This window comes from Sminthopsis crassicaudata, chromosome 4 (genome assembly GCF_048593235.1).
Source record: "Sminthopsis crassicaudata isolate SCR6 chromosome 4, ASM4859323v1, whole genome shotgun sequence".
NCBI lineage: Eukaryota > Metazoa > Chordata > Mammalia > Dasyuromorphia > Dasyuridae > Sminthopsis > Sminthopsis crassicaudata.
The window spans coordinates 5136070-5158494 of NC_133620.1; the positions used below are offsets into that span (position 1 = coordinate 5136070).

The 22425-nt window shown below is 64.0% G+C and overlaps 1 protein-coding gene across 1 annotated transcript in view; it reads right to left on the reverse strand.

The window, feature by feature from the left end:
• Positions 1–1067: 1067 nt before the first annotated feature.
• PIGK (phosphatidylinositol glycan anchor biosynthesis class K) overlaps positions 1068–22425 on the reverse strand; it is a 33685-nt gene continuing 12327 nt past the window's right edge. The window contains exons 4-11 of the mRNA XM_074265596.1: positions 22186–22321; positions 20421–20532; positions 19196–19292; positions 18569–18686; positions 18378–18488; positions 16517–16689; positions 7778–7862; positions 1068–1341 (exon numbers count right to left, since the gene is read on the reverse strand). Coding sequence (XP_074121697.1) covers positions 1225–1341; positions 7778–7862; positions 16517–16689; positions 18378–18488; positions 18569–18686; positions 19196–19292; positions 20421–20532; positions 22186–22321 — 949 coding nt within the window. The 3' untranslated portion in view covers positions 1068–1224. The remainder of the gene's footprint in view (positions 1342–7777; positions 7863–16516; positions 16690–18377; positions 18489–18568; positions 18687–19195; positions 19293–20420; positions 20533–22185; positions 22322–22425) is intronic.

The window sequence follows — 22425 nt, forward strand, 5'->3', positions numbered from 1 at the left end:
CTGCCTTTCACGAAGCTGTTTTGTTTGGTCCTCGTTCGTGGATGAGAAAGACGCTGTGGGGAGGGAGGGAGGGAGCGCCCAGCCTGGCCCTGGGGGGGCCAAGGAGTCTCAGAGCCCCCCGAAAGGGGCGCCCGCTGTGCCTGTCCCGCCATCCGGGGCGCTCTCCCTGCTCCTCTCCCCGCGGGCGTCCCGGGCTTCCCGCCCCCGTCTCCCTAACGGCGCCCCTGCCCCGGGACCCCCTTTCTCTCGGGGACGTCTCCTGGGCCGCTGCTTGCTCGCCGTGTCCCGGTTCGGCCGGACGCTCTGAGGGCCCGTGCTGCCTCAGCTGGGCGCGGGGCCTGGCACAGGGCAGGCGCCCACGAAGCTTGCCCACCGGACTTGTGTGCCCCGCGCAGTGCCCGGAGCAGGGGGGCTCAATACTTCCTCCCGGCTGATGGGGCTGATCTGGCTCCGCTCCCGACAGGCCCGAGAAGCCAGGGTGGCTCAGGGGGGGGGAAGGGGGCGGGGGGCTCAGGGCCGGGCCCATCGTCAGGGCCCGTGTGGGGGCCGGTTCTGCTCGGGAGGGCAGAGCCGGGCTCCGAGGGACCAGAATCACGGGCCGGGCTGGCTCTGGACATCCTGGGGACTGAGAGGCCCAAGGACGCGGGGGGGCTGGGACCTCAGCTGAGCCTCGGAGACGGCCAGAGACAACCCCGAGCCTCGAGGGAGGGTCTCGGGCACGGCCGGGGCCAGGGGGCTGGATGGCAGAGCCCGAGTGCGGGAGAGACGACGGGACAGGGAGGAGGGGGCGGGTTGGGAGGGGCCGAGCTCACAGTGCTGAATCCCGGAGACACCGGAGGGAGGGAGGTCCCCCCCTTCTCCGGAAGCCTCTGGGACCCCGACGTTTGGTTCCATTCGAAACCGGGGAAATCCCAGGCCCTGGTGGGGAAGCCGTGTGCCCGACGGAGAGCGCCCTGAGCCCAGGAGCCAGAGGTCGGGGGAGGGCCTGTGCCCGGCGCCGCGCCACACAGCACCTCCATGGCACCTCGGGCCTCGTGCTGGCGAGAGAACACTCAGTCTGGGGGGGCTGTTTCACATTTATTAACACACCCGAAGGACTCACCCTGGAAAGGTGGCGTCTTACACCACGATCGGAGGCCCGACCACCCACCCACGGCCGCGGCAGAGGCGAGAGCACCGCCCCGAGCGCGAGGGGGTCACGGGCGGGGCCCCCGGGGCCGGCCCCTAGAACACATACTTCATGTGCTTGATGCCGTACGTCTTGAAGAACACCATGAGGATGAGGGCCCAGAGCCCCAGGATGAAGCCTCCCGGCGGGTGCCAGTCCTTCTGCTTGGGTTTCTGCAAAGAACGACAACACGTCACAAGGGGGAAAGTGCTCGGAACCGGGCCCACGTTAAAGCAAAGCGACTGACTCCGGGGCGGCATGGGGCCCAGTGGGCCGGGCAGGCTCTCCCCTCGGGGAAGGGCACCCACCCCCCTTCGTCCTCCCTCTGGGAAATGGGCCAGGGCCCCACCACGGCCGCCAAAGCTCCCCCACTCCTAGCGAGCGGCTCCGCTCCCCGGGCCGCGGATCCAGACGGCGGAGTGGGGGCCAGCGCTGCCGGGCTGAGGGCCCAAGGGGCCCGAGGGGTCTGCGGGCGTTTGTCCGCCTCTGCCGGGACGGCCGTGCTCCTCCCGTCGCCCCACAACCGCCTGTCCGGAGAAGGAAGCCCGAGATGTGCGGCCAAAAGCCGACTTGGAGTGGCCGGAGGCCTGAGGGCTGTGAGGTTGCTCTAAGAGCGCGGTCCCTCGGTCTTGGTGACTTTTGGACGGCACCCCGTCTAGAGCGGGCCCAGCTCCCCCAACGTGGGGCATCGGACAGGACCTGGGGTCCTTCTAAAGCAATGGAACCGGGGCCGAGGGCGTCCTTCTCAGCCCCGTCTTCCCCGTGTCGGCCTCTCTGGTCTTGGTCTGCTGAATCCTGGCGAGCCAGTCGTCCCTTCACACGCTCACAGGCCTTGTCCTCTGTCCGGCTGTAAAGGTCCGGCTCCTCCCCCTCCCGGCATCTGCTGCCTGAGGTCAGGAGCGTCCCTGAGTCCTCCCCGGAGGACTCACACAATCCCGGGTTTGGAGCGGGGAGCGAGACCACTTCCCCTCATCAGAGGGACGAGGACACGGGGGAGGGAACGGTGGAGGCTCCTCGGGGACCGGCCCCGAGAGGGGGCAGCCCTGGGGGGGGGACGGCCTTGGGGCCCCCACCGCCGGGAGAGCCCCCTCGCGGGAGAAGGCGTGGGAGGCTCCTCACCCCGGAGCCCCGAGGCTGGGCGCCAAACGGGGTCGCGGTCGCCTTCGCTTCAGTGCAGTTCAATAATCGCCCAAATGCAGCCGGGAGTGAAAGTGCGCGTCCCGTCTTGTCTCCTTCACAGTCCTGTCCCTTCCCCAGGCCGGTCAGTCTGTTAGAGGCCCCTCTCTCCTTGGCTCCGGGAGCTCCTGCCCTCGTCCTCTGCCGCGTCAGCCTCCAGCCAGCGGGGGGAGGGGGGGATGAGCCTGAGCGCGCCTCCGAGTGCGGGCTCGGGGGCTCCTCCGCGGATGCTCTGGTGGCTCGGCACTGAGTGCGTCACTGAGCTGCGTTAGGCCGCTGCTGTCCGTAGCGTCCCGCCGCCTCTCAGGCGCGATCCTCCTCTGGGAGCAGGTTTCCCGGGAGGCTCCTGGAGCCAGAGCGAAGGCCGATCTCGAGCCCTCCTCCTCCTGCGTCCTGGCTCCGAGTCTCCTCGGGCTGCCGGAAGCTCTCCGGGAAGTCTTGTCCTTCTCCCAGCCTAGACTCGCCTTCCAGACGCCGCCCCAGCTCAGCGTCCCCGGGCAGCCTTGCGGCTCCTAGATCCTCCCAGAGAAGGGGCTTGTGGGAGGCTCCTCACTGACCAATGAGCAAGCTCCTTCAAAGGAGTCCTCCTCCAAGGTTTGCCAGAGAGCGCTAAGCACCAGGCTGCAGGAGACCACCCTCGTCTCCACCCATGCCAGTGACTTAGCACCTGTAAGAGTCCCAGCACTCGCGGCCACCTTGCCTGGGCACACGCGCTGCTTCTCCCCCGCTCCGCCGGGAGCCCTGGAGAGCAGAGCCTAGCCCGGCGCCAAAGCATACAGGAGGTGCTTCATTAATGCATCCTTTGGAAAGTGAGAAAGGCCACATTAAGAGGCCAGGGGGCCCTGGGGTCGGAGGGCTGTGTGCGAGGCCCCCTCCCCCGCGTGCGTGGGTCTTCTCTCCACAAAGGCCTCTGCAGGGCCTTCCGCCCCCAGCCTCGGCTCCCATTGGACGCCAACCACGCTGCCCTCGAGGCCGCCCCTTCCCCCAGAATGGCTGAGCGAGCCAGGGCGGAGCTCCCCCCCCACGATGCACAAAGCAAGAAGGAAAGCCGACCACATGGGGACAAACCGAGCAGCCGGGGCCGTGATGGAAATGGCCGATGTTCGGATTAAACGCTGGGCAGCTAAGCCACAGCTCCGTCCCGCTGAGAAGGGCCTGGCCCCCACGGGGGGGGGGGGCGCGTCCCCCGAACTCCCACCACAGGTCCCGGGCGGCTCCCAGCGCCGTAATCAAGGGAAGGGGGGGGGGCGGAGGGTTTGCAGATGAAACGAGGCTACGGGGAGGCTGATGGAAATTGTCCAAGATTTTCAATAAGGCCTTTTCATAAAACACATAGAACATAAAAATGCCATTGAAATGGGTTTTATAGAAAGGAGACTCAGCGAGCAGACGTCCCGCAGGCACCGCCGGGAGGGTTCGCAAAGGCGGCTTTGCCTCTCCCAGCGGTGCAGCCGGCAGGAGGTGAGGGGGACCTTCAACTTACCCCCAGTCTGGGTTAAGCAGAGGTCCAGATGCGATGAGGGGGCGAGCGGAGGGGGCGAGCGGAGGGAGCGAGTGAGCGGAGGGGGCGAGCGGAGGGGACCGGAGGGGACGAGCGGAGGGAGCCGCCTCTGCCGCCACGCCCGGAGGCCGAAGGGCCAGGCCCGCTCACCAGCTCGGCTCCTCTGGGTGACTTGGTGTGACCTTTGTCCGGGACCGTTATGTGTGACAACCGCCTGGCAGGTTTGACAAGGGATCAGCGACGTCCCGCGGGGGTCAAGCGCCCGCACAGAGTTGTCCTGAATGGAGCCCCGGGAGGCCGGACTCCCTCACAGAGCTCCTGGCTCCTCCTCCCGGAACCGCGGCTGGAGACAGCCATCCCCGCCAGAGCGCCCCCCAGAGGCGGGGCAGGAGCGCGGGGCGCAGAGGAGGGTGAAGGGGCACAAGGGCCCAGCGCTCTCAGCTCCAGGAGAAGAACCAGAATCATCCCGTCAAGCCCATGGCCGGTGACGGGAGAACTTCAATGGGCCCCTCTGGGGGGTCAGCCCTGTGACCCCCCCAAGTGCCTTCCTGCGCCCTGCAGGGGTCCGTCCGCGGCTGTCCCGGAGGTGGGGGGGCTGCCGCACCTGTTCAAGGCTGAGCACAGGCCCGGGATGCAGTGAGCACTTAATAAATGCTTTTACACCATCATTTGCGTCATTTGCTTTTCCTAAATATGATTTGCAGCTAAGCCTTGGTTCGATTCTGCCTCCCACCACAAGCGGGCGCGCAGGGAGGACGCCGCGTCCTTCACAGCCCCGATGCCGCCTGGCCGGGCACCGACGCTTCACCGCAATTTGAATCCGGCCCCATCCGGGCCACAACCTCAGGCCGCAGGAATCCGTGGGGGGAGGGGGCGTCATGTGGGTCACAGAGGGGCGCCCTTCAGGTGACCGGGACAAATGCTCCCCAAATGGCTTTTTTCTTCGCTTTCCTTTTCAGCCCAATCCCAGGGGCCTGGGGCCACGGAGGCGGCCCGGCCTTGCACCTGGACTTGGGATCACCATCAAAACCGTGGTCCAGGACTGGTCCACAGCGCAGATGCTCGATAAGCTGTGGAGAACTTCCGAAGATCCCGCCCCTCGTCCCCGGCTGTCAATCAGTGAAACGTGGCAATCCACGAAATCACAAATAGCCCAAAGAGGAGAAAAGAGACGCGCCGGCGCCAGGGAAGCGGCATTTCAGCAGCAGCAGGAGAGAAACAGACAGAATCTGGGGGGAGTTTTTTAAGGAGCACGGAAGGGGAGTCCAGACCTAACGCAGCTACTATCGGCAAGGCTGTTAGCAAAACTACTCGCTACTTGTTTAAAAGAAACAAAGAACAAAAAACAGAAAAATAAATCAATGCGACCTGACAGAATCAGGAAGAATCAAAGTGAACAGCCCAATATTCAATGCCCCCCTCCCCCCCCCCAACAAAGACGTTCTTTAACCAGAACTGAGAGGAAAACTGCCAAGAAGTTTGGCTCCAAGTCCCAAATGGACACGTGATCTCTGAGAAAAAAGTCCCACCCTTAAAGCCGAGAGGTTCGGATGCATCCGCGGGGGACTCCTACCCAAAGGGCTAGGAGGTGAGCGTGCGCACCGAGCATCCGGACTAGAAGACATGAGAGCGGAGAAAAATGCCTTCGAGGTCACCTGCGGACCCGCGGGAGCCCACCTGGTGGAGCGGTGGATTTACTGGGACCCGGCAGAGTGCTCCCGCCGCGGTCTCCAGTACCTGTCCCCTCAGTGGCCCCGGGGCTCCTTCTCCTGGGCCGGGCTCCAGGGTTTGCCCTTGCCGCAGAGGGCGGCTAGGTTCTGAAGCAGCCTCTGCCCTCTCCGTAAGAAAAGGGGGCTCTGGTGAGCCGCTGCGGTCACACTCAAGCCCTGGAGGGATTCTTACCTCTGGCCCTCCACACCCACCTGCCCAGATCTAGCGGGGCGGCAGGACACTGGCAGAGCCCTCGCACAACCAAGGCAGCTCCACACTGGGGGGGGGGGGAACTCTGGGGGACCCCAGGAAGCACGCAGGGAATTCTAATCCCCCCGTTTTCGTCCGCCCGCCTTTCGGGTTCCCTTCTCGGGCTCCTTGTCCACCGCTTCAGAGTCCCGCTCTTTTTGTGCAGCAGAACAAGTGTCTGGACGTGGATGCAGAGGGTCCTCAACTGATGTTTTCCACTTGCAGCGTGTATTGGTCAATCTGCCTGGGGGGGCGGGGGGGGTTGGGACGAAGGTTTTGCAGTTGTCAGTGCTGAAGAATTAGGCAGGCGCAGGTCCGGCAAGGAAACGCTGGGATAAAGTAAATGAACTAGCGGAGGGGTACTGGTTCACCAGCAGGGGCGCCCGAGCAATGAAGATGGCAAAGCTTTTTAATGACAATTCTAGCTCAATTCATTCACGGGTAAGGGCCCCCATCAAACTACCCCAGGGCTTCGTGGAGGGGTTAAACAAAGGTCAAGGAGAAAGCAGCGTGAAGGGAGAGGCCGCCCCCCCCCTCAGTCTTTCCGGTAAGAAGTGAAGCATCAAAGCAGGGCGTGGTACCCCGAGGGGGGGAGGGGAGAAGGAGGAGGCGCCCAATTATGGCCGCAGATGAGCCGAGCCATTTCCGATTTGACAAACCCGGAGGCAAGAACTAAAATTCTGACCAGGCCTAGAACCACAAGGGAACGGCCCAGCACCAGGGCCGGCCAGGAGGGCGTGGGGAGGGGCCAGGGCCGGCCAGGAGGGCTGGGGAGGGGCCAGCGCCCGAAGGGGGCCCACCCGCTCTCGCCCCGCCCCGCCGGGCTTTTTCATCCCTACCTGCTCCTACCTAATGAAAATCCGGAACCGCTGAGCAAAGGCAATCTCCTCTTTATCGGAACAGATTAAAGGGAAATGAGCCCATAAATAGACAAACACGCGGCGGGACAGTCCCCAGCACAGAAACAAGAACGGGCACTTTCCACGCAAAAGTGCCGGCTCTCAGTCACTGCGGAGTTTGAGCCATTGAGGAGGAGCTCGGCGGTTTGATTTTAAAATGAATGTCTGTGAAGTAATTGTGAAATTTAATTATGGTGAAAACCATCATTTCTTCTCCCATCTGTCTCCCTACGACAGTCCCCAAACATCGCCTGAATGGCGAGCGCGGGAGCGGGAGGAGAACGTGGCCGGCCGGGCGGAAGCCGGGCTTGGAGCCATCATGGGCCAGGCCTCCAAGCAGGGAAGGGGAACGGAGGGAAGAGAGGGGAGGGAGGGGGGAGGGGGACGGAGGAGGGAGAGGGGGACGGAGGGGGGAGGGGGATGGAGGAGGGAGAGGGGGACGGAGGGGCGAGGAGGGTGGAGGAGGGAGAGGGGGACGGAGGGGGGAGGGGGGAGGGGGGTGGAAGAGGGAGAGGGGGACGCAGGGGGGAGGGGGACGGGCGAGGGGGGTGGAGGAGGGAGAGGGGGAGTGGAGGAGGGAGAGGGGGACGCAGGGGGGAGGGGGACGGAGGGGGGGAGGGGGACGGAGGGGATGGAGAGAGAGGCAGCGGAGCATTGAAAATGATTACCCGTCAGGCTGGGCGGGGCCCTGCTCAAGGACAGGGCAAGTTCTCTCCAACTGGAGAGGAGAGATCGCCCTCAGCGCTCAGTCCCGTTCTGGGGGGGGGGGGGGGCACAGAGAAATCACCCCCGATGACGCTCTGGGCCACTTTTCCTTGTCATTTCACAAGCGTAAGCCCAAGGGCCCCAATGAAAGTTTTTAGAAATTCCGTTTTGCTGTTTAGTAATAAACACAGAACCATTTGGGCCCCTGGGGTTTACAGACTGAGAATCTGGGCGGGGTTTGCTGCAATGCTCTGAATGGGGCCGCTGGGACCTAACGGAGGCAAGCAGGCCCCAAGCCTCAGCTCCCGGGCTTTGTAACCCAAGCAAAACGACGCTGCCGCAGAGTTAAAAAGGAAAAACAAGGCAAACCTGGTGAATGATCTGAGCCACGGGAAGCTGTTCGGCGTAGTTCAGCGGTTCCGTCAGTTCCTCGTCCTTTTGGCATTTGAGGTGACTGAGAGGAAAAAAGAAAATAAAAATAAAGTGACTGCTCCAACGAATCAAATGCTACTGTTAGAACATGCAAAGTTAAGTCTGACTTTTTGTTTTTGTTTTTTTGGGGTTTTTTTGTTTGTTTTTCTGAGGCTGGGGTTAAGTGACTTGCCCAGGGTCACACAGCCAGGAAGTGTTCAGTGTCTGAGGCCACATTTGAACTCGGGTCCTCCTGACTTCAAGGCTGGTGCTCTGTACACTGCGCCCCCTAGCGGCCCCCTAGTCTAACTTTTCACTGCTACTGATTATTAAATTCACATTTAAGCCCAGGGCTCAAGCTACCTTCACTTTTAAAATTCCGTGTTTATCAGACCTCTTGGAAAGAAAGTCAGTAGCAGAGGGGAAAATCCAACTTTGTATCCCTCCGGTTCTCTATGGCCCCAGCTCCTCTTCCAAGTCCCTCCCTGCTTACGCTGCGCCTGTTTGAGCCACTGGGTGCCAAGTGTTACCGCCACCCCAGCAGGACGACACACTAAAGAGGCAGGATCCCCTCAGAGGCAAAGCCTGCTCCCCTCCTCCGGGTCCATCTCATCCAACAGACGGCAGGGTAAGCGAAGATGGGGGACCGCTGAGGAGAGCTGAGAGAGCGTGGTCGGGAGCGGGCGCGGAAGGGTCTCGGCGGCATTTGGAAGGAGGAAGAACCAGGCGGAAAGGCCGGTGGCAGGCCCACCCCGGCGTCCGACTGCGGACTCCCAGGGGGAGGGGGCCCACCCCGGCGTCCGACTGCGGACTCCCAGGGGGAGGGGGGCCACCCCGGCGTCCGACTGCGGACTCCCAGGGGGAGGGGGCCCACCCCGGCGTCCGACTGCGGACTCCCAGGGGGAGGGGGCCCACCCCGGCGTCCGACTGCGGACTCCCAGGGGGAGGGGGGCCACCCCGGCGTCTGACTGCGGACTCCCAGGGGGAGGGGGGCCCACCCCGGCGTCTGACTGCGGACTCCCAGGGGGAGGGGGGCCACCCCGGCGTCCGACTGCGGACTCCCAGGGGGAAGGGGGCCACCCCGGCGTCCGACTGCAGACTCCCAGGGGGAGGGGGCCCACCCCGGCGTCTGACTGCGGACTCCCAGGGGGAGGGGGGCCCGCCCCCGCGTCCGACTGCGGACTCCCAGGGGGAGGGGGCCCGCCCCCGCGTCCGACTGCGGACTCCCAGGGGGAGGGGGCCCACCCCGGCGTCCGACTGCGGACTCCCAGGGGGAGGGGGGCCACCCCGGCGTCTGACTGCGGACTCCCAGGGGGAGGGGGGCCCACCCCGGCGTCTGACTGCAGATTCCCGGGGGGGGGGGGGGGGCCACCACAGAATCTGCCCTGTCTGGAACCCCGCTGTGGCGAGCCTCCAAAGGAGCGCGCAGGATCTTCACTGAGTCCGTGTCCCCTCTGCGGCAGTTAAATGATCTTTTTCTGGGGAAGCGGAAATCTCAACATGAAATGGTCCGCCCGGGCCCTAGTTATCTCGGTGGTCTTCTCCAAAGTGAAGACCATCCGCCCCTAGCTCACTTAGCCGAATGTTAGGAAACAGCGGCTTTTTTCCTTTTTCAGGGACTACTTTTGTCCAATTCCATGGAAAAACAGCAGACGCAGCCGGCCCTGAGGCCGGGCCCACGGAGAAGGGAGGACACGGCTTGGGCGGCTTTCCAAGGACGGGGGGTTGCATTAGGCAGCCCGGAGGAAGATTTTCTACCCCCCCAGAACTTCGAACAGAGCGCTCGGTAAAAGGAGACGGAGGCGGATTAGCTTATCAAAGCCCTCCTATGTACCCGGGAGCGCACCAGGCCCAAGGCCCGAGCGTCCCTGAAGGCTCAGTCCGCACAGAAGGGGCCCCGGCTTCTAAAATCCCGCTCCTTCAAGCCTCCGGGCTCCGCCTCTACCCAGGACGCCCCATCTGACCCCCTTTTTCAGTAAGGGCCTGCAGTGACAGTCACGTGACCCAGGCCAGAGTGTCGCCCCGCCCCCGCGACCCAGCCCCTCCGCGGCCCGCGGCTGTTGGAGCCCATCTCCAGGAGCCCCAAGGAGCCCGGGCTCTGCGTCAACTGCACCAGGCCAAACCGCCCAGGCCCGCGGCTCTCAGGCCGGGTCTCGGAAGGAGCGCCCACCCAGAGCGCCCCCTGGCAGGCGGGGAGGAGGCGGGGGCTGAGGGACCGCGGGAGAGCATCCCTCAGCACACCCTGCACAGCGGGCCGCCAGGTGGCGCAGGGCCCGCCTTTAGTGCAGGCCCTGCCCCCCCCCCACAGGGGGTCCGGGAAGTCGGGGAGTGGAGCCACGCCCCTCCAAGGTGGGGGAGGCCCAGGGCAGGAAAGTTCCAGCCAGGCACACACGTGGTCAGCCCCGAAAAAGCTCTTTTCCCCTTCGAGAGCCTTCCCCGCCCTCCAGAGTCACCAGGAATCAGCCTCCGGCTTCCATCTTGTTTAAGTGTCTCTTGCAGCCCTTCCGGACCTCTTTGGCTCTTTCGCAGATTGAGGTTGCTATGGAAACACGGATCTTTCTGGAAGGCAGGCTTTGCAGGAGGGTTTGGTAGCTCTCGGCCCCTTCCACCTTTGACCTTCTGATTAATTCCCCATGACCCTGGCCCGGGCACTTGGGTGCCCCTCCCCTCAGTGCCATTAATGGAGGGCAGGGTCCCGGGCTGTGCCTCGGACTGTGGGAGAGGGGGACAAAGGCCGCTGCAGAGGCCTCGGGCCCACGGTCCGTCTTCAAGGCTGGGATTCACTGCAGCTCCGCTGGGCTGCCCTCCTCCCATCCGCCGCCGGGCTGGCAGCCGCCCTGCAGACGGACGTCACTCACCAGCCGAGGGCTCGAGGCCCCGCGTCTGCACGCTTCTGCGAGCACGGGCTGCTGGAGCGGCCCGGGCGGAGGCCCCCCGACCCCGGCCCGCCTCAGCGCGCGGGCAGCAGGCGGGGAAAAGCCCTTCCCGGCCGCGGAACCTCTGGGTCAGGGCCAGGCGGAGCGCCGGCGAACATCTATGACAAGGAGCCCTAAGTGTCGTAAACCCTGCTGGGATCCCTATGGTTTAGCCATTCCTCGCGGACAAAGCAACTTTGCACTAACGGCGGGTGCGCTTGTTCGTTTTTTACCTGAAAATTAAATTTCGCGGGATGTCGATCTTTCCCTAGGTCCAGATTTCTCCGCCCCAACCCCATGGGGGGTCTTGACCCACAGCGGAAGGGGCTTTGCCCTGGGCCCCTCCTAGTTCAGGCCCTCGTGGCTACCACAAAACCCCTGAACCCTGCTCCTGGGGCCAAGGCTCTCCCGGCTTGAATCCAGTTTCCACAAAGGCCAGCACCAGGCACTGCTCAGCACATACGGGGGGGGGCTCCCCCGAGACAGCTTCATGCCCAAAGCCCTCCATGGCCTGGCTCCCATCTACCTGTCAGGCCCCTCCGAGCTCAGTCTTCCCATGGCTGCTCCTGGGCTTCTCGGCAATCCCGGCTTCCCTCAAACTCAGGCACAGGCTGGGGGGGGGAGGGGGCCAAGGGGGGATTCTCCCTAGCTCCCGGGCCGCTGGCAGGGACCATCCCACGTCTGTGGCCTGTGTCCATCTCCAGCCACTGCCCTATCTCTACCTGCACTAGAAGCAAACAGAATGGCGGTTCCTTCAGGAGGGGGGCCGCCTGCGCTCATGCCCCAGGGCTTAGTGCCCAGCACAGACTGGCACCGAGCCGGCTTCCGAGGAAGGCCCATCACCCGGAGCAGGAGCACCACCCTGGCTTCTCACGTGGAAAAGCAGCGCCATCTTGTGGGAGCTCAGCATACTGCTACAAAGGTCCCTCAAAGCCACAGCCAGTTTCCTGCCGTCCAGCAGGGGTCAGAGCCATGGTCTGGCCTGCAAGGACACGGGCCCACAGTGGCCCCTCTGCCCACCTGGACTACGCTCGGATGGGGCTATCCTCCCCATCCCGGCCCCCCGCCAGTCCTTCATCGGGCCCTAGGGTCCCATCGCTATTCCTGATCCACCAAAAAATTCCCTTCCCCAGCCCCTCGTCTACAAGGTGCAACCGTAGCAGAATGCAGGCTTCCTGAAGACCAGGATGTAGTTCACACTCGTAAATTTTGTATTTTAAATCTAATTCAATATAAAATGCATTTACATTTCTCTCATCAGTGCCCGGCAGAGGCGGCCCTTGTTCTTAAATTATGAGCACGATATTTATGTAACGTGAACCAAATGTCTGTTTTTCATTCAGATGATTCTTACGTCTATGTTACCTTTTTACCTCGGTTTCATTTGTAAAACCGGGGGGGGGGCTCCCCTCTATCTCTGTGCCCTTGTGACCCCACTACAAATCTCAAGCATCAATAAGTGGCCTTTGCACAGTCACTGAACGGCCTCCCTGGCCTTGCATAAAAACTCACAGCAAACAGACTGTAGCTCTTTGTGCTTGTGTCCCAGAAGTCCACACTACACCTAGGACGGAGTGGGCAATAATGTCCGTCCGAGGCCACACTGAATAAAATGAAGTTTTGCACAAACCAGAATAGAGTACATGTAGCGGGGAAGCCCCCCCCCCCCCCCCCCCCCCCCGCCAGGGTGACAAGAATAAAAATCTAGTCCACACCAAGAGGCCCTGGAATCCAATCCCATCAGTCCTTTGTGCAGACAGCTCTGGAGGAGGCAACGGGCACAGTGGCGCCATCCTCAGGGTTACCGAAGGGCACAGCGGAGCCATCGTCAGGGTTACCGAAGGGCAAGCGGAGCCATCGTCAGGGTTACCAAAGGGCACAGCGGAGCCATCGTCAGGGTTACCGAAGGGCAAGCGGAGCCATCGTCAGGGTTACCAAAGGGCACAGCGGAGCCATCGTCAGGGTTACCGAAGGGCACAGCGGAGCCATCGTCAGGGTTATCTAGCAGGGGCTGGGTCACCCCCCAAGCCCTGAGGCACATGGGAAGCCCACTGGACAACCCCTATCCTTCCCCCCTAGATCGGACATCCTCCATAGATCTGTTTGATTTTCATGTCTGAATGTTGGCCCGGGTTCTGATCCATACAGTCTCCTCATGGGCATCTTCGGAACAAGACCCTGTCAGACCCCAGCAGTTGGGGGGCTTCATGACTACTGGCCAAAGGGCTGGTGCCGACCAGAAAAGTTCCCCTGAGGGGCCCCCAAAACGAACATCGGCTCCTCTGGAAGAGGTGAAATGAGCGGCCCACGTGGCAGGCTCCCAGCTGAGGGGCACCTCAGCCTTTGCTTTCGGCAACAGGCCCATTTCTGCAAGGGGGGACAAACCGCATTTTGGGCGGTTAACCATTGATTATGAGCCCATGGGGCTCAGAGCCATGCTGAGTGCTGGAGGACAAGCCAGAAGAAGACAGGCAGCCCGTGCTCCCCAGGAAGCGCCCCGTCCCAAGGAGTCTGCTGGGGGAGAGAAGGGATGGCCAGCACGGGCCGTGGTGAAATGGTGACTTGGGAGGCCTCGGGGCAGCACACAGGTCTGGGAGCCCAAGCCTACTTCACTCACGGACAAATGGTAAGCCTTCCCCTCGGACCCTTGCCAGGGCTATGCCAGGGCTATGCCAGGGCTGGGGAGAACGTCTCCTGCCTCTGCACCTTCTCTGTCCTGTCAGAGAAGCTGGAAGATGACCAGGAAAGGAGGTCTCTGCTCAAATGAAAAACTCCTTTTAACGGGCAGCGAGCCTCCTCCTGCTCCTTGCTCTCCCCCTTAAACAAGCTGCTCTAAGTTAAGTTCGGTGGGCCGGGTTTTCTGAAGGCGACCCGGCAGGCGCGGAGCAGAACCCACCCTTTCTACAGGCCGGGCCGAGGACCCTCCCGGTGGGTCGCTCTCCCGTCAGGCCTCTGGCTAACGCACCACCAAAAGGCCCTGCTCCAGCTGGGCAAAAGCAGAACGCTGCCGCCATCTGCTGGCCAGAGGAGCCTGTCTGGAGATTTCTGGGGCCTGCCCGGCTAAGGAGCCCCGGGGTGACTGCATCCGGCTGCCGCCCGGGCAGGTCCCCACCTCCCAATTCAGGGAGCCCTGCCCTAAGCCAGCCTCCCTGTGCCCGCAGCCCCGAGGAGCCCCCCGCAGGCCCGAGGAGCCCCCCCCCCCCCCCCGCAGCCCCGAGGAGCCCCCCGCAGCCCCGAGGAGCCCCCGCAGCCCCGAGGAGCCCCCCGCAGGCCCGAGGAGCCCCCCCCCCGCAGCCCCGAGGAGCCCCCGCAGCCCCGAGGAGCCCCCGCAGGCCCGAGGAGCCCCCCGCAGGCCCCGAGGAGCCCCCCCCCCCCGCAGCCCCGAGGAGCCCCCGCAGCCCCGAGGAGCCCCCCGCAGCCCCGAGGAGCCCCCCGCAGGCCCGAGGAGCCCCCCCCCCCGCAGCCCCGAGGAGCCCCCGCAGCCCCGAGGAGCCCCCCCCCTGCAGCCCCGAGGAGCCCCCGCAGCCCCGAGGAGCCCCCCGCAGGCCCCGAGGAGCCCCCCGCAGGCCCAAGGAGCCCCCGTAGCCCCGAGGAGCCCCCGCAGGCCCGAGGAGCCCCCGCAGGCCCGAGGAGCCCCCGCAGGCCCGAGGAGCCCCCCGCAGCCCCGAGGAGCCCCCCCCCCCCCCCCCGCAGCCCCGAGGAGCCCCCGCAGGCCCCGAGGAGCCCCCCGCAGGCCCGAGGAGCCCCCCGCAGCCCCGAGGAGCCCCCCCCCCCCCCGCAGCCCCGAGGAGCCCCCGCAGGCCCCGAGGAGCCCCCCGCAGGCCCGAGGAGCCCCCGTAGCCCCAAGGAGCCCCTGCAGGCCCGAGGAGCCCCCACAGGCCCGAGGAGCCCCCGCAGGCCCCGAGGAGCCCCCCGCAGGCCCCGAGGAGCCCCCCGCAGCCCCGAGGAGCCCCCCGCAGGCCCGAGGAGCCCCCCCCAAGCCCCGAGGAGCCCCCCGCAGGCCCGAGGAGCCCCCGTAGCCCCAAGGAGCCCCTGCAGGCCCGAGGAGCCCCCACAGGCCCGAGGAGCCCCCGCAGGCCCGAGGAGCCCCCGCAGGCCCGAGGAGCCCCCCCACAGGCCCCGCGTCTCGAGCAGACAGAACTCGCTGGCGCAGCTTCTCCGGCCCCATTCCTCTGCGTCTCGTTAGCCACGTTTCACGGTAACGTCCAGATTTCCAACGTTTTCTCTTCTGGACAGAGGACGGTGGGTCGTCTCCGCTCTCATGGCCGAGAACCCGTCTCCAGAGCGCCCTCCCCTGGCCGGCCTTGCCCCAGGGCGCTCTGTAACCCGGGCCTCGGGCTTCCCGCCTTCATTCACTTTTTCCAGTCCTGTCAGGGCTGACTCGGGCGCTGGAGGCCTCTGTGCACGTGCTCCCACGGACACAAACAGGCTTTTCAGGAACAACGAGAAGTGACAAGAGCAGAAGCACGGGAGGAGCCACTGGGACACTTTCTACACCGAGTCCCGTGTTGTGCATACATCACTCCCTCCCACTGAGACTGCGGGGAGGCAGCCTCGGCTCAGGCCGAGCTGAAGAACAGGACCCGCCCTCGGCCCCACGTCCCGCCCACCGTCCAGGGGGGGGAAGGGCCCCCAGGAGGGAGAGGCTTCCCCATGGAAGGAGCCAGCCCGGGGTTCCGAGGTGCCGAAGGAAGAGCAGCTTTTCTTCCTCCTCTTAAGGCAGGAGCCCGCCAGGGATCGTCCTGGAATCGGCTCCACATTGGCCCCAGGGCTCAGGCAGAGGAGGCGGCACCTCCCGCACCCCCACTCGGAGCCTCGGGGCACGTGCGAGGGCGCCCCATCTCTCAGGGCAGACAATGGCTGCCTCTCCTACACTCCCATCCCCCACCCCAGCCCGGAAGGAAAGCCCCGCCCGAGGATGACTGGGGCAGCGGGTCGGCCTCCACGGACTGGCCGTGACCGAAAGCCCCTGGTGACGGCCCGGCCGTCTCTCTCCACGGCCTCCCCCGGAGGGAAGGGGCCGCCGGGCCGGTGCTCGGGAAGGATTTCTGAAGAGCCCCCTCCTCCCCACCCACCCCGACCCCAGGCCCGAAAGCCGCCCCTCCTCCCCGGGCCTTGCTCGGTGCTCGGCACTCCTGGCCCCGCCGGCCGCTCGCTCCCCCCTGTGCCTGTGACGGGCCTGTTCCACCCCCGCCTCGAGCCCGGGTCCGGCCAACCCCAGGGAAGTGCGCAGACGCGGCAAAGGCGGCAATGGGGGTGAGAGGGCGGGGGCGGGGCTGACCGGGCACCAAGTGCGCTCACGAGTCCCCAGGTAAGGCGGCTTCGGAGGGACCTTTCCCTCAGGAACACCAGGGGGCGCCACGACTCAAAACGCGGACCCAGAAAACCCCAGAATACCCCAGCCTTCCCGTCCCGGCGCGGGGTCCCTGGATTCCTGGCGCAGGCGCATTTGCAACACAAACTTTCCGGGCCATTGCCCCGGCTGCCCCAGGGAGGAAGAGCACGGAAGGGCGGTCCTGGGGAGCGGCCGCTGCCAGACTGCACAGGCGGCCTGCCCCCCCCCCTTCGGGGCGCCCTCTCTGTCTCGGGCACTGCCAACGCCCGGGTCCTGCCTCGCCCCACCTCCTCCCGTGTAAGCCGCTGCCCAAGGTGCCCTCCGCGCCCACAGCCCTCCGACTCCATCCCGCGAGGCCTTGCCCGGCATGTGGGACATGAGGCGGGGACCCTGCAGCCCAGCAGAGTCCCAACGCGCGGAGGGCTATCCCTGGGGTCACGCGGTTACCTGTACCCCAGGGAGCCCAGGTCCGGCTTCAGCGCCACCGTCTCCGTGGTGAGCTCCACCTTCCTCACGCTCCCGAAGAAATCCGTGATCAGGACGTGGTGAGGCTTTCTCTGGAAAAGGTCGGTCCGATGTCCGGGCGTGGAGACGCACAGGCTCTTGGGGCACACCTGGAACTGCGAAAGGCGGGCGGTGAGCGCGGCCGGGAACGAGGCGCCCGGGGACGAGGCGCCCGGGGACGAGGCGCCCGGGGACGAGGCGCCCGGGGACGAGGCGCCCGGCGGCCGGGCTAATTTCGCGTGGTGCTGGAACGCTCTGCCCAGAGCGCACCCCTTTAAGAGCCTATAGAGGACAAGCCCGGCTGAGAGAAGATCAGAGCCAGGATTCGGGGGGAGATTCGCAAGTCGGAGGCCAGAAACCCACAAGCCCCGGGGAGTCATTCCCACCTCCACCTTGTGCTGCCTGGAGACGCGGGGAGGACCAGAGGCTGCCCGGCTGGAGGCCGAGGGACAAACCTTTGGTTCGGAGCCGTTCAGAGAGAGCTCTCGAACCAGGGAGAGAGACGGGGGCCTCACCGGGCCCCAGATTCGAGACTTTGAAGGAGAAAATAAAGGACCTGGACTTTAACTCCTGGCGGCATTTGAGGTGATTAAAGTGAACTGAAGCCGAGGCTGCCCCCAAAGCCCCCCAAGAAACCTGCTCCCAGACAATGACTATAATTTAGGGAGGAGAACATCACAGTCCCCCAAGCCGCCAACTCCTCCTGTGGCCCAAGCTGGCCTGGAGGCCCTGCCTGGGACCATTCCAGGGCCCTCTCCCCTCCCGGGCACTTTCACATCTTTCCTGAGCCCCCCCCCCAGGCATCTTCACCAGAGTCTTCCAGCCTCAGACCAAAGATGGCCAGGAGGTGCTTCTTTCCCCCCTAAAAATTCAGTCAACACACCTATCAATGAACTTGCTCTTCACCCAGAAAAACAGCCCTTTACCTGGAGCATCCCTGGGAGAACAGAGCTCCCCTGAGGAAGTCAGGCTTGCCTCTCTGGCACGCCAGGAAATGGCCCCGATAGCCACTCCAAGGGCCTCCCCCAAAGCCAAGAACCTCTTCCCAGGCCCCATCCACCCCCCCCCCCGGGAAGCAGCACCCAGTAGGCCCTTTACCCGAGTTTCCACCCAGGAAGACCTTCCCTAATCTCCCAGCTTGGACTGAAAGCCCCTGGGTTCGTGCCCCTCAGCCCTCCCCCCCCATAGGCCTGCCGCTGGCACTTCAGAACCCTTGTAGATTTCTTCACTGCAGCCGGGCCCTCAACAGCTCGTCCCGGAATAAAGCGATGCCCGCTGTTTTTTAGGGAAGTTACGGAAATCAGTAACTGGAGGGTTACCGGAAGGATCCACCGTACACGTGCAGAAAACACGGGAAGATCCCAGAGAAAACCCAGAGTGCACGGGCACCCCCCGCTCACAAGCGCAAGCATTGCCCGAACAAAAGCAGCCAAAAACTCCCCCCAGCCCGTGCCCAGAGGCGGTGGGCAGGGCGAGCAACGGGGCGCTCGCGGCTTTCTCCCCCAAACTGAAAGAGTGAGGGGCCCCGGGCCCAGATACGAAGCCAGGCTTCTTCGGCCAGTTTGGCTGAACCTGCGTCTACGTGGGAAAGAAGGCCCTGCTTGGTCACGGAGGGGACGGGAAAATGTACACATTGGAGGGGGGGGGGGGGAGAGGAATAAGAACAGACCCAGTTTTCAAGACTGAGGTTTCCCAGGTCCAAGGGGCCACACTCCCGCCTCCCACGCAGCGTCCACGACAGCCCCCGAGTGCGAAGTGAGCCCCATCGGCCGCGCCCCCCACCGGGAGGGGAGGACGGACTCACGAGGTCATTCATGTTGGCCTGGCTGGCCGGGTGGATCTCCTCCAGAAACTCCAGGACATAGAAGGTGTACCTGTCCATGAGGTGGACGCCGATGGCGAGGTCAGGCTGGTGCTGCGAGGGGGAGAAGACGCATGAGCGCCCTGCTGCGCCCGGGACGGCCCCGAGCCCGGAGGGCGCCCGCCGGGACTCACCGAGAGGGAGTCCTCGCCCACTTGGCTGCTGGCCAGCGCCATGACGTTGGGGGAGTAGAAGCGCTCATACATGGACGCCCCCTGGCAAGTGTCGATGATGAACAGCATTTCGTGGTAGCTGAAAGACGACGGGAGCCCATCAGTGAGCGCGCCAAGGGAGGCCTCCCCGGGACAGCGGCCAAAGAGAGCCCCCCTTCCCCAACACCTGTCCCATGGGCGGAGGGCCAAGAAAGCAGCCCCCGGCCGAAGGCCAGGCGCATGGACGACGCGACAGGTTCTGGAGGAGCAGCCGGGTGGGGAAGCACGGGGAGAGCCCCGGGCGCCCTTTCCCAAGGGAGGCCGGGCTCTCCCTGGGCCAAGGTTCTCACCCCCCCGCAGAAGACCCAGGCAGCTTTGTTCGGCCCCCCGACGAGCACTTGCCAGAACTCCCAGAACCAACGAGCACTTCTCACGAACAGACTGAACGTCATTAAGAGCTCACTGCCCTGTCTAACAGGATCTCAGTGAGGAGGAGGGCCCCGGGCCTCCCCTTCATCCTGTGCCCGGGACAAGCCCCCCAAGAACTCCCGCCCCGTGCTCCCATGACACTGCACCCAACTCCTCTTAAGAAAATGAGCGCTCTCTTACCGCCTCTTCTGCCACATTTGTTCGAAGGCATCAGCGAGTTCTACGTTGGTGATCTCTTCAGAGTCCTGGAACTTCAGGAAGCCGTTCCCCCCGTGGCCTGGGAGAAAAGAAAAAAGGGCAATTAGGAGGCACCATGGGCATGCATGGGGGGCAGCTGTGGATACATGACACTTATTCTTTTTGATAGCAGGGAATCCCCTCCACGACACCCTACGTGAGGGGCTCCAGGCACCCTTGTGGCCGCCTCAGGCCAACATGGTGGGGGCTGGGCCCCTGGTGCGCTTCAGCTCCCAGCAGTGCTCACTTCAGAGGAGACGCCCCCAAGCAAAACAAAACCAAAGAAATGCCAACACCAAAACGCACCACCCTCACTGAGCCCCAAATCCAAAGTGACTGCGCCCCGTTTTAGGACAGGGGCAGACTGCACGCCTCCAGCTCCTCTGGATGCCAGGCAATGGGCCCCGAGGCCTGCAGGCCCAAAGGGGCAGGAAGAGCACGAGCATCTCCTAAAAGGCCTGCTCAGCCGGCTGACCGGGGCACAGGAGGGCACGGCCCCCAGAGGTGGCCTGGCCAGGCCTGTACACAAGTGGAATAGGCCCTGGCGGGAGGTGTGGGCCCCGGGGGGAGAGCTGGGCTCCCTGGGCCAGAAGCTGAGACCTGTGACAGGGAAGGCCGACTCCCACGTAGCCTCCCCGTCGGCTGCCCCCCATCCAGACCACTCCGGCCAGCCCATTCAGGACACTCGCAGGCCGAGGCTCCTGGGAGCGAAGGGGGAAGTCGCGGACCCCCAAGGTCCCTAGCTGCCTCCAATTCCCTTGGATCAAAGGCGTTCCTTCCCGTCTCCCCTCCAAGTCACAGCTATCAGAAAGGAGGACCCCTCGCCCCGACAAGGAGTGGGTGCTCGAACCCGAGCCCTCCTCCACCTGAGGAGTCCTGGCAGAAGCTTCCTGTAAGCTGCTGCTGCTGGGTGACACAGCCACCACTGGGTGAGTTTATCCCGGGGCTGGCATCGGGGCTCGGCCTCTCCTTGGAAAGGCCTCGGGAGCGTCTGCTTCCCCTCCTGGTGACCGGATCCCCTCTCCACAGGCCACGAATGCCATGGCAGCTCAGGGGCGGAGATTCCCACCATTATGTGCCCAGGGTGCACAAGGAGCCACTTCCAGTCCCTTTCTGCTCAATACGACCCGCCCGAGAGGCTCAGACGGCCGGCGACCCCCTGACCTACCCGTCATATAAATCAGGATGTTGCTTCTGTCGTCAGAAAGGAGGCGCTTGGACCGCGGGGTGCTGGGGGGGACCCTCCCCGTCAGCACGCGCAGAAAGTTCTCCACGGTCACCTGAAAAAGCCAGGAGTTAGCCCGTCTGCAGCCCAGAGAAAGCGGCCCAACGGGCTCTCCCCTCCGCGGTTCTGGAACGTCGACAAGCCCGGCCCTGACTGCTCAGTCTCCTACTTTCAGTCACTTTTAGACTTGGGCCTTTAAGTGCCGCTCACTGTGCGCTCTAGAAAAAGGGCGGAGTTAAGGCTTGGGGCCCACAGGAGACCAGCTCACCTGAGACTCATATCAGAGTCTTCCCCCATGTCAGACTGATCCCGGCTGGACCCAGTCGGGCTCCAAGGGAAGCTTCCGCACGGAGCGAAGGTGGGAGAAGTCACAGAGTCAAACAGCCCGAGGTGACAGGGAGACGGAGACAAACGGACAACGGGTCCCTCCGTCTCCCTGGTCACAGACCTGGGGCCTTGTGACAGCCTTAGGGGGAGGACCCCTGCCCGGGGGGACACAGATGGACCAGGGCCTCGAAAGCTGCACGTGAGTAGGGACAAAGGGGGGGCACCAGCCCAGGCCCGCAGAGGCGCCCAGAAGCATCACGAAGGTGGGAGCTGCGTGGTCGCACCAGCCTGGGGGCTGAGGGAAGGAGAAGGTGGAGACTGGGGGCTCGAGCTCCAGGCAAGATGTGCTCAGAGTCCAGAGAAGAAGGGGCAGGTGGGAGGAGCCAAGGACAGCACGGACCCCTGGCCCTCCCTCAGCGAGTCTACCCCCCAAGGGACCAGAAATGAGGCGGGCAGGAGTAGGGCCGGTCGGCCTGGCTGTACCGGGGGCCAGGCACCATCAAGCTGAGCTGAGCTAACTCTGCGCCCAGAAGGCCCCAAAGCGAGGCCACAGGAAGGATGAGGGGAGGGAGACGGAACACAAGGGGATGAGGTCAGGGACAGCGGGACCTGGCGGCTTACTGCCCGTGGGGGCTCGGGGAGCCAAGCCGGGGCAGAGCCGGAGCAAAAGCCGGGCTCTGAAGAGAGGCAGATGTCAGGTCACCGTGCCCGAGAGAGCAGACAGGGCTCCCCTCCCCGGGGCCACGGCTGCAGGACCGGGCCTTGGCTCCCAGAGAGGAGACGCCCCCACAGAGGAGACGCCCTACAGGGGGTCCGGAGACCTCGGGGGCATCGTGGCCAAGGGCGCCCCCAGAAGGGCCCTGGACACCCGTATTCTGCAGGCTGAGCTCGGAACCACAACACAGCCCAGAAGGCTTCCCAGTCTCCTCCTCATCCTCTGCAGATAATCAGCTGCCCCCTCCCAGTGAGAATGACCCGTTCCAGATCCCAGACGGCACCCCCTGGTTGGTATGGCTAAATATTAGAAAAACGCCCTTCTTAAAGGGGGAGCAGATTCCCAGAATCCCTAAAACGCGGGGGAAATAAAATGTATCTGGTCTCAACATTTGAACTGATTGATTACTTTCAGTATAAGTTCATTGGGTATGCAGAGAAAATCACTGCGTAAGCTAAGATCAAATGCTGATGCACTGCACTTGGGCCGCAGCCTGAGACAACGAGAGCACTCAGGCTCCCCGTAGGGCGCCGGAGGGAGAGTGGGCAGTGACCCGGCTCTGTCCAATCAGTGCAATTAAAAATGGAGGCCGTGTGAAAAGACAAAGGGAACTCTCACTAAACAGATAATAAAGTTAAAGACACTTTTCCGTGTTAAGCCGCTCACCTCGTAGCTTCTATAATCGACTTCCACGTCATCTCCATAAACGTTCAGTTCCATGTTCTTGTGGCTAAACACAGTGGCCGGCTTAGGGTTTCTGGGGTTGCACGCCATGTCGTCCGCAAGCATCAGCACGATGTGACTGGAATAGACAAAGAGCATCATTCTAACTCGCGTCCCACGGGAGAGAAAAAGACCCAAGCCACCTTGATCAGCCGGAGGAGCAACGGCATTCGTTCCTGTGGC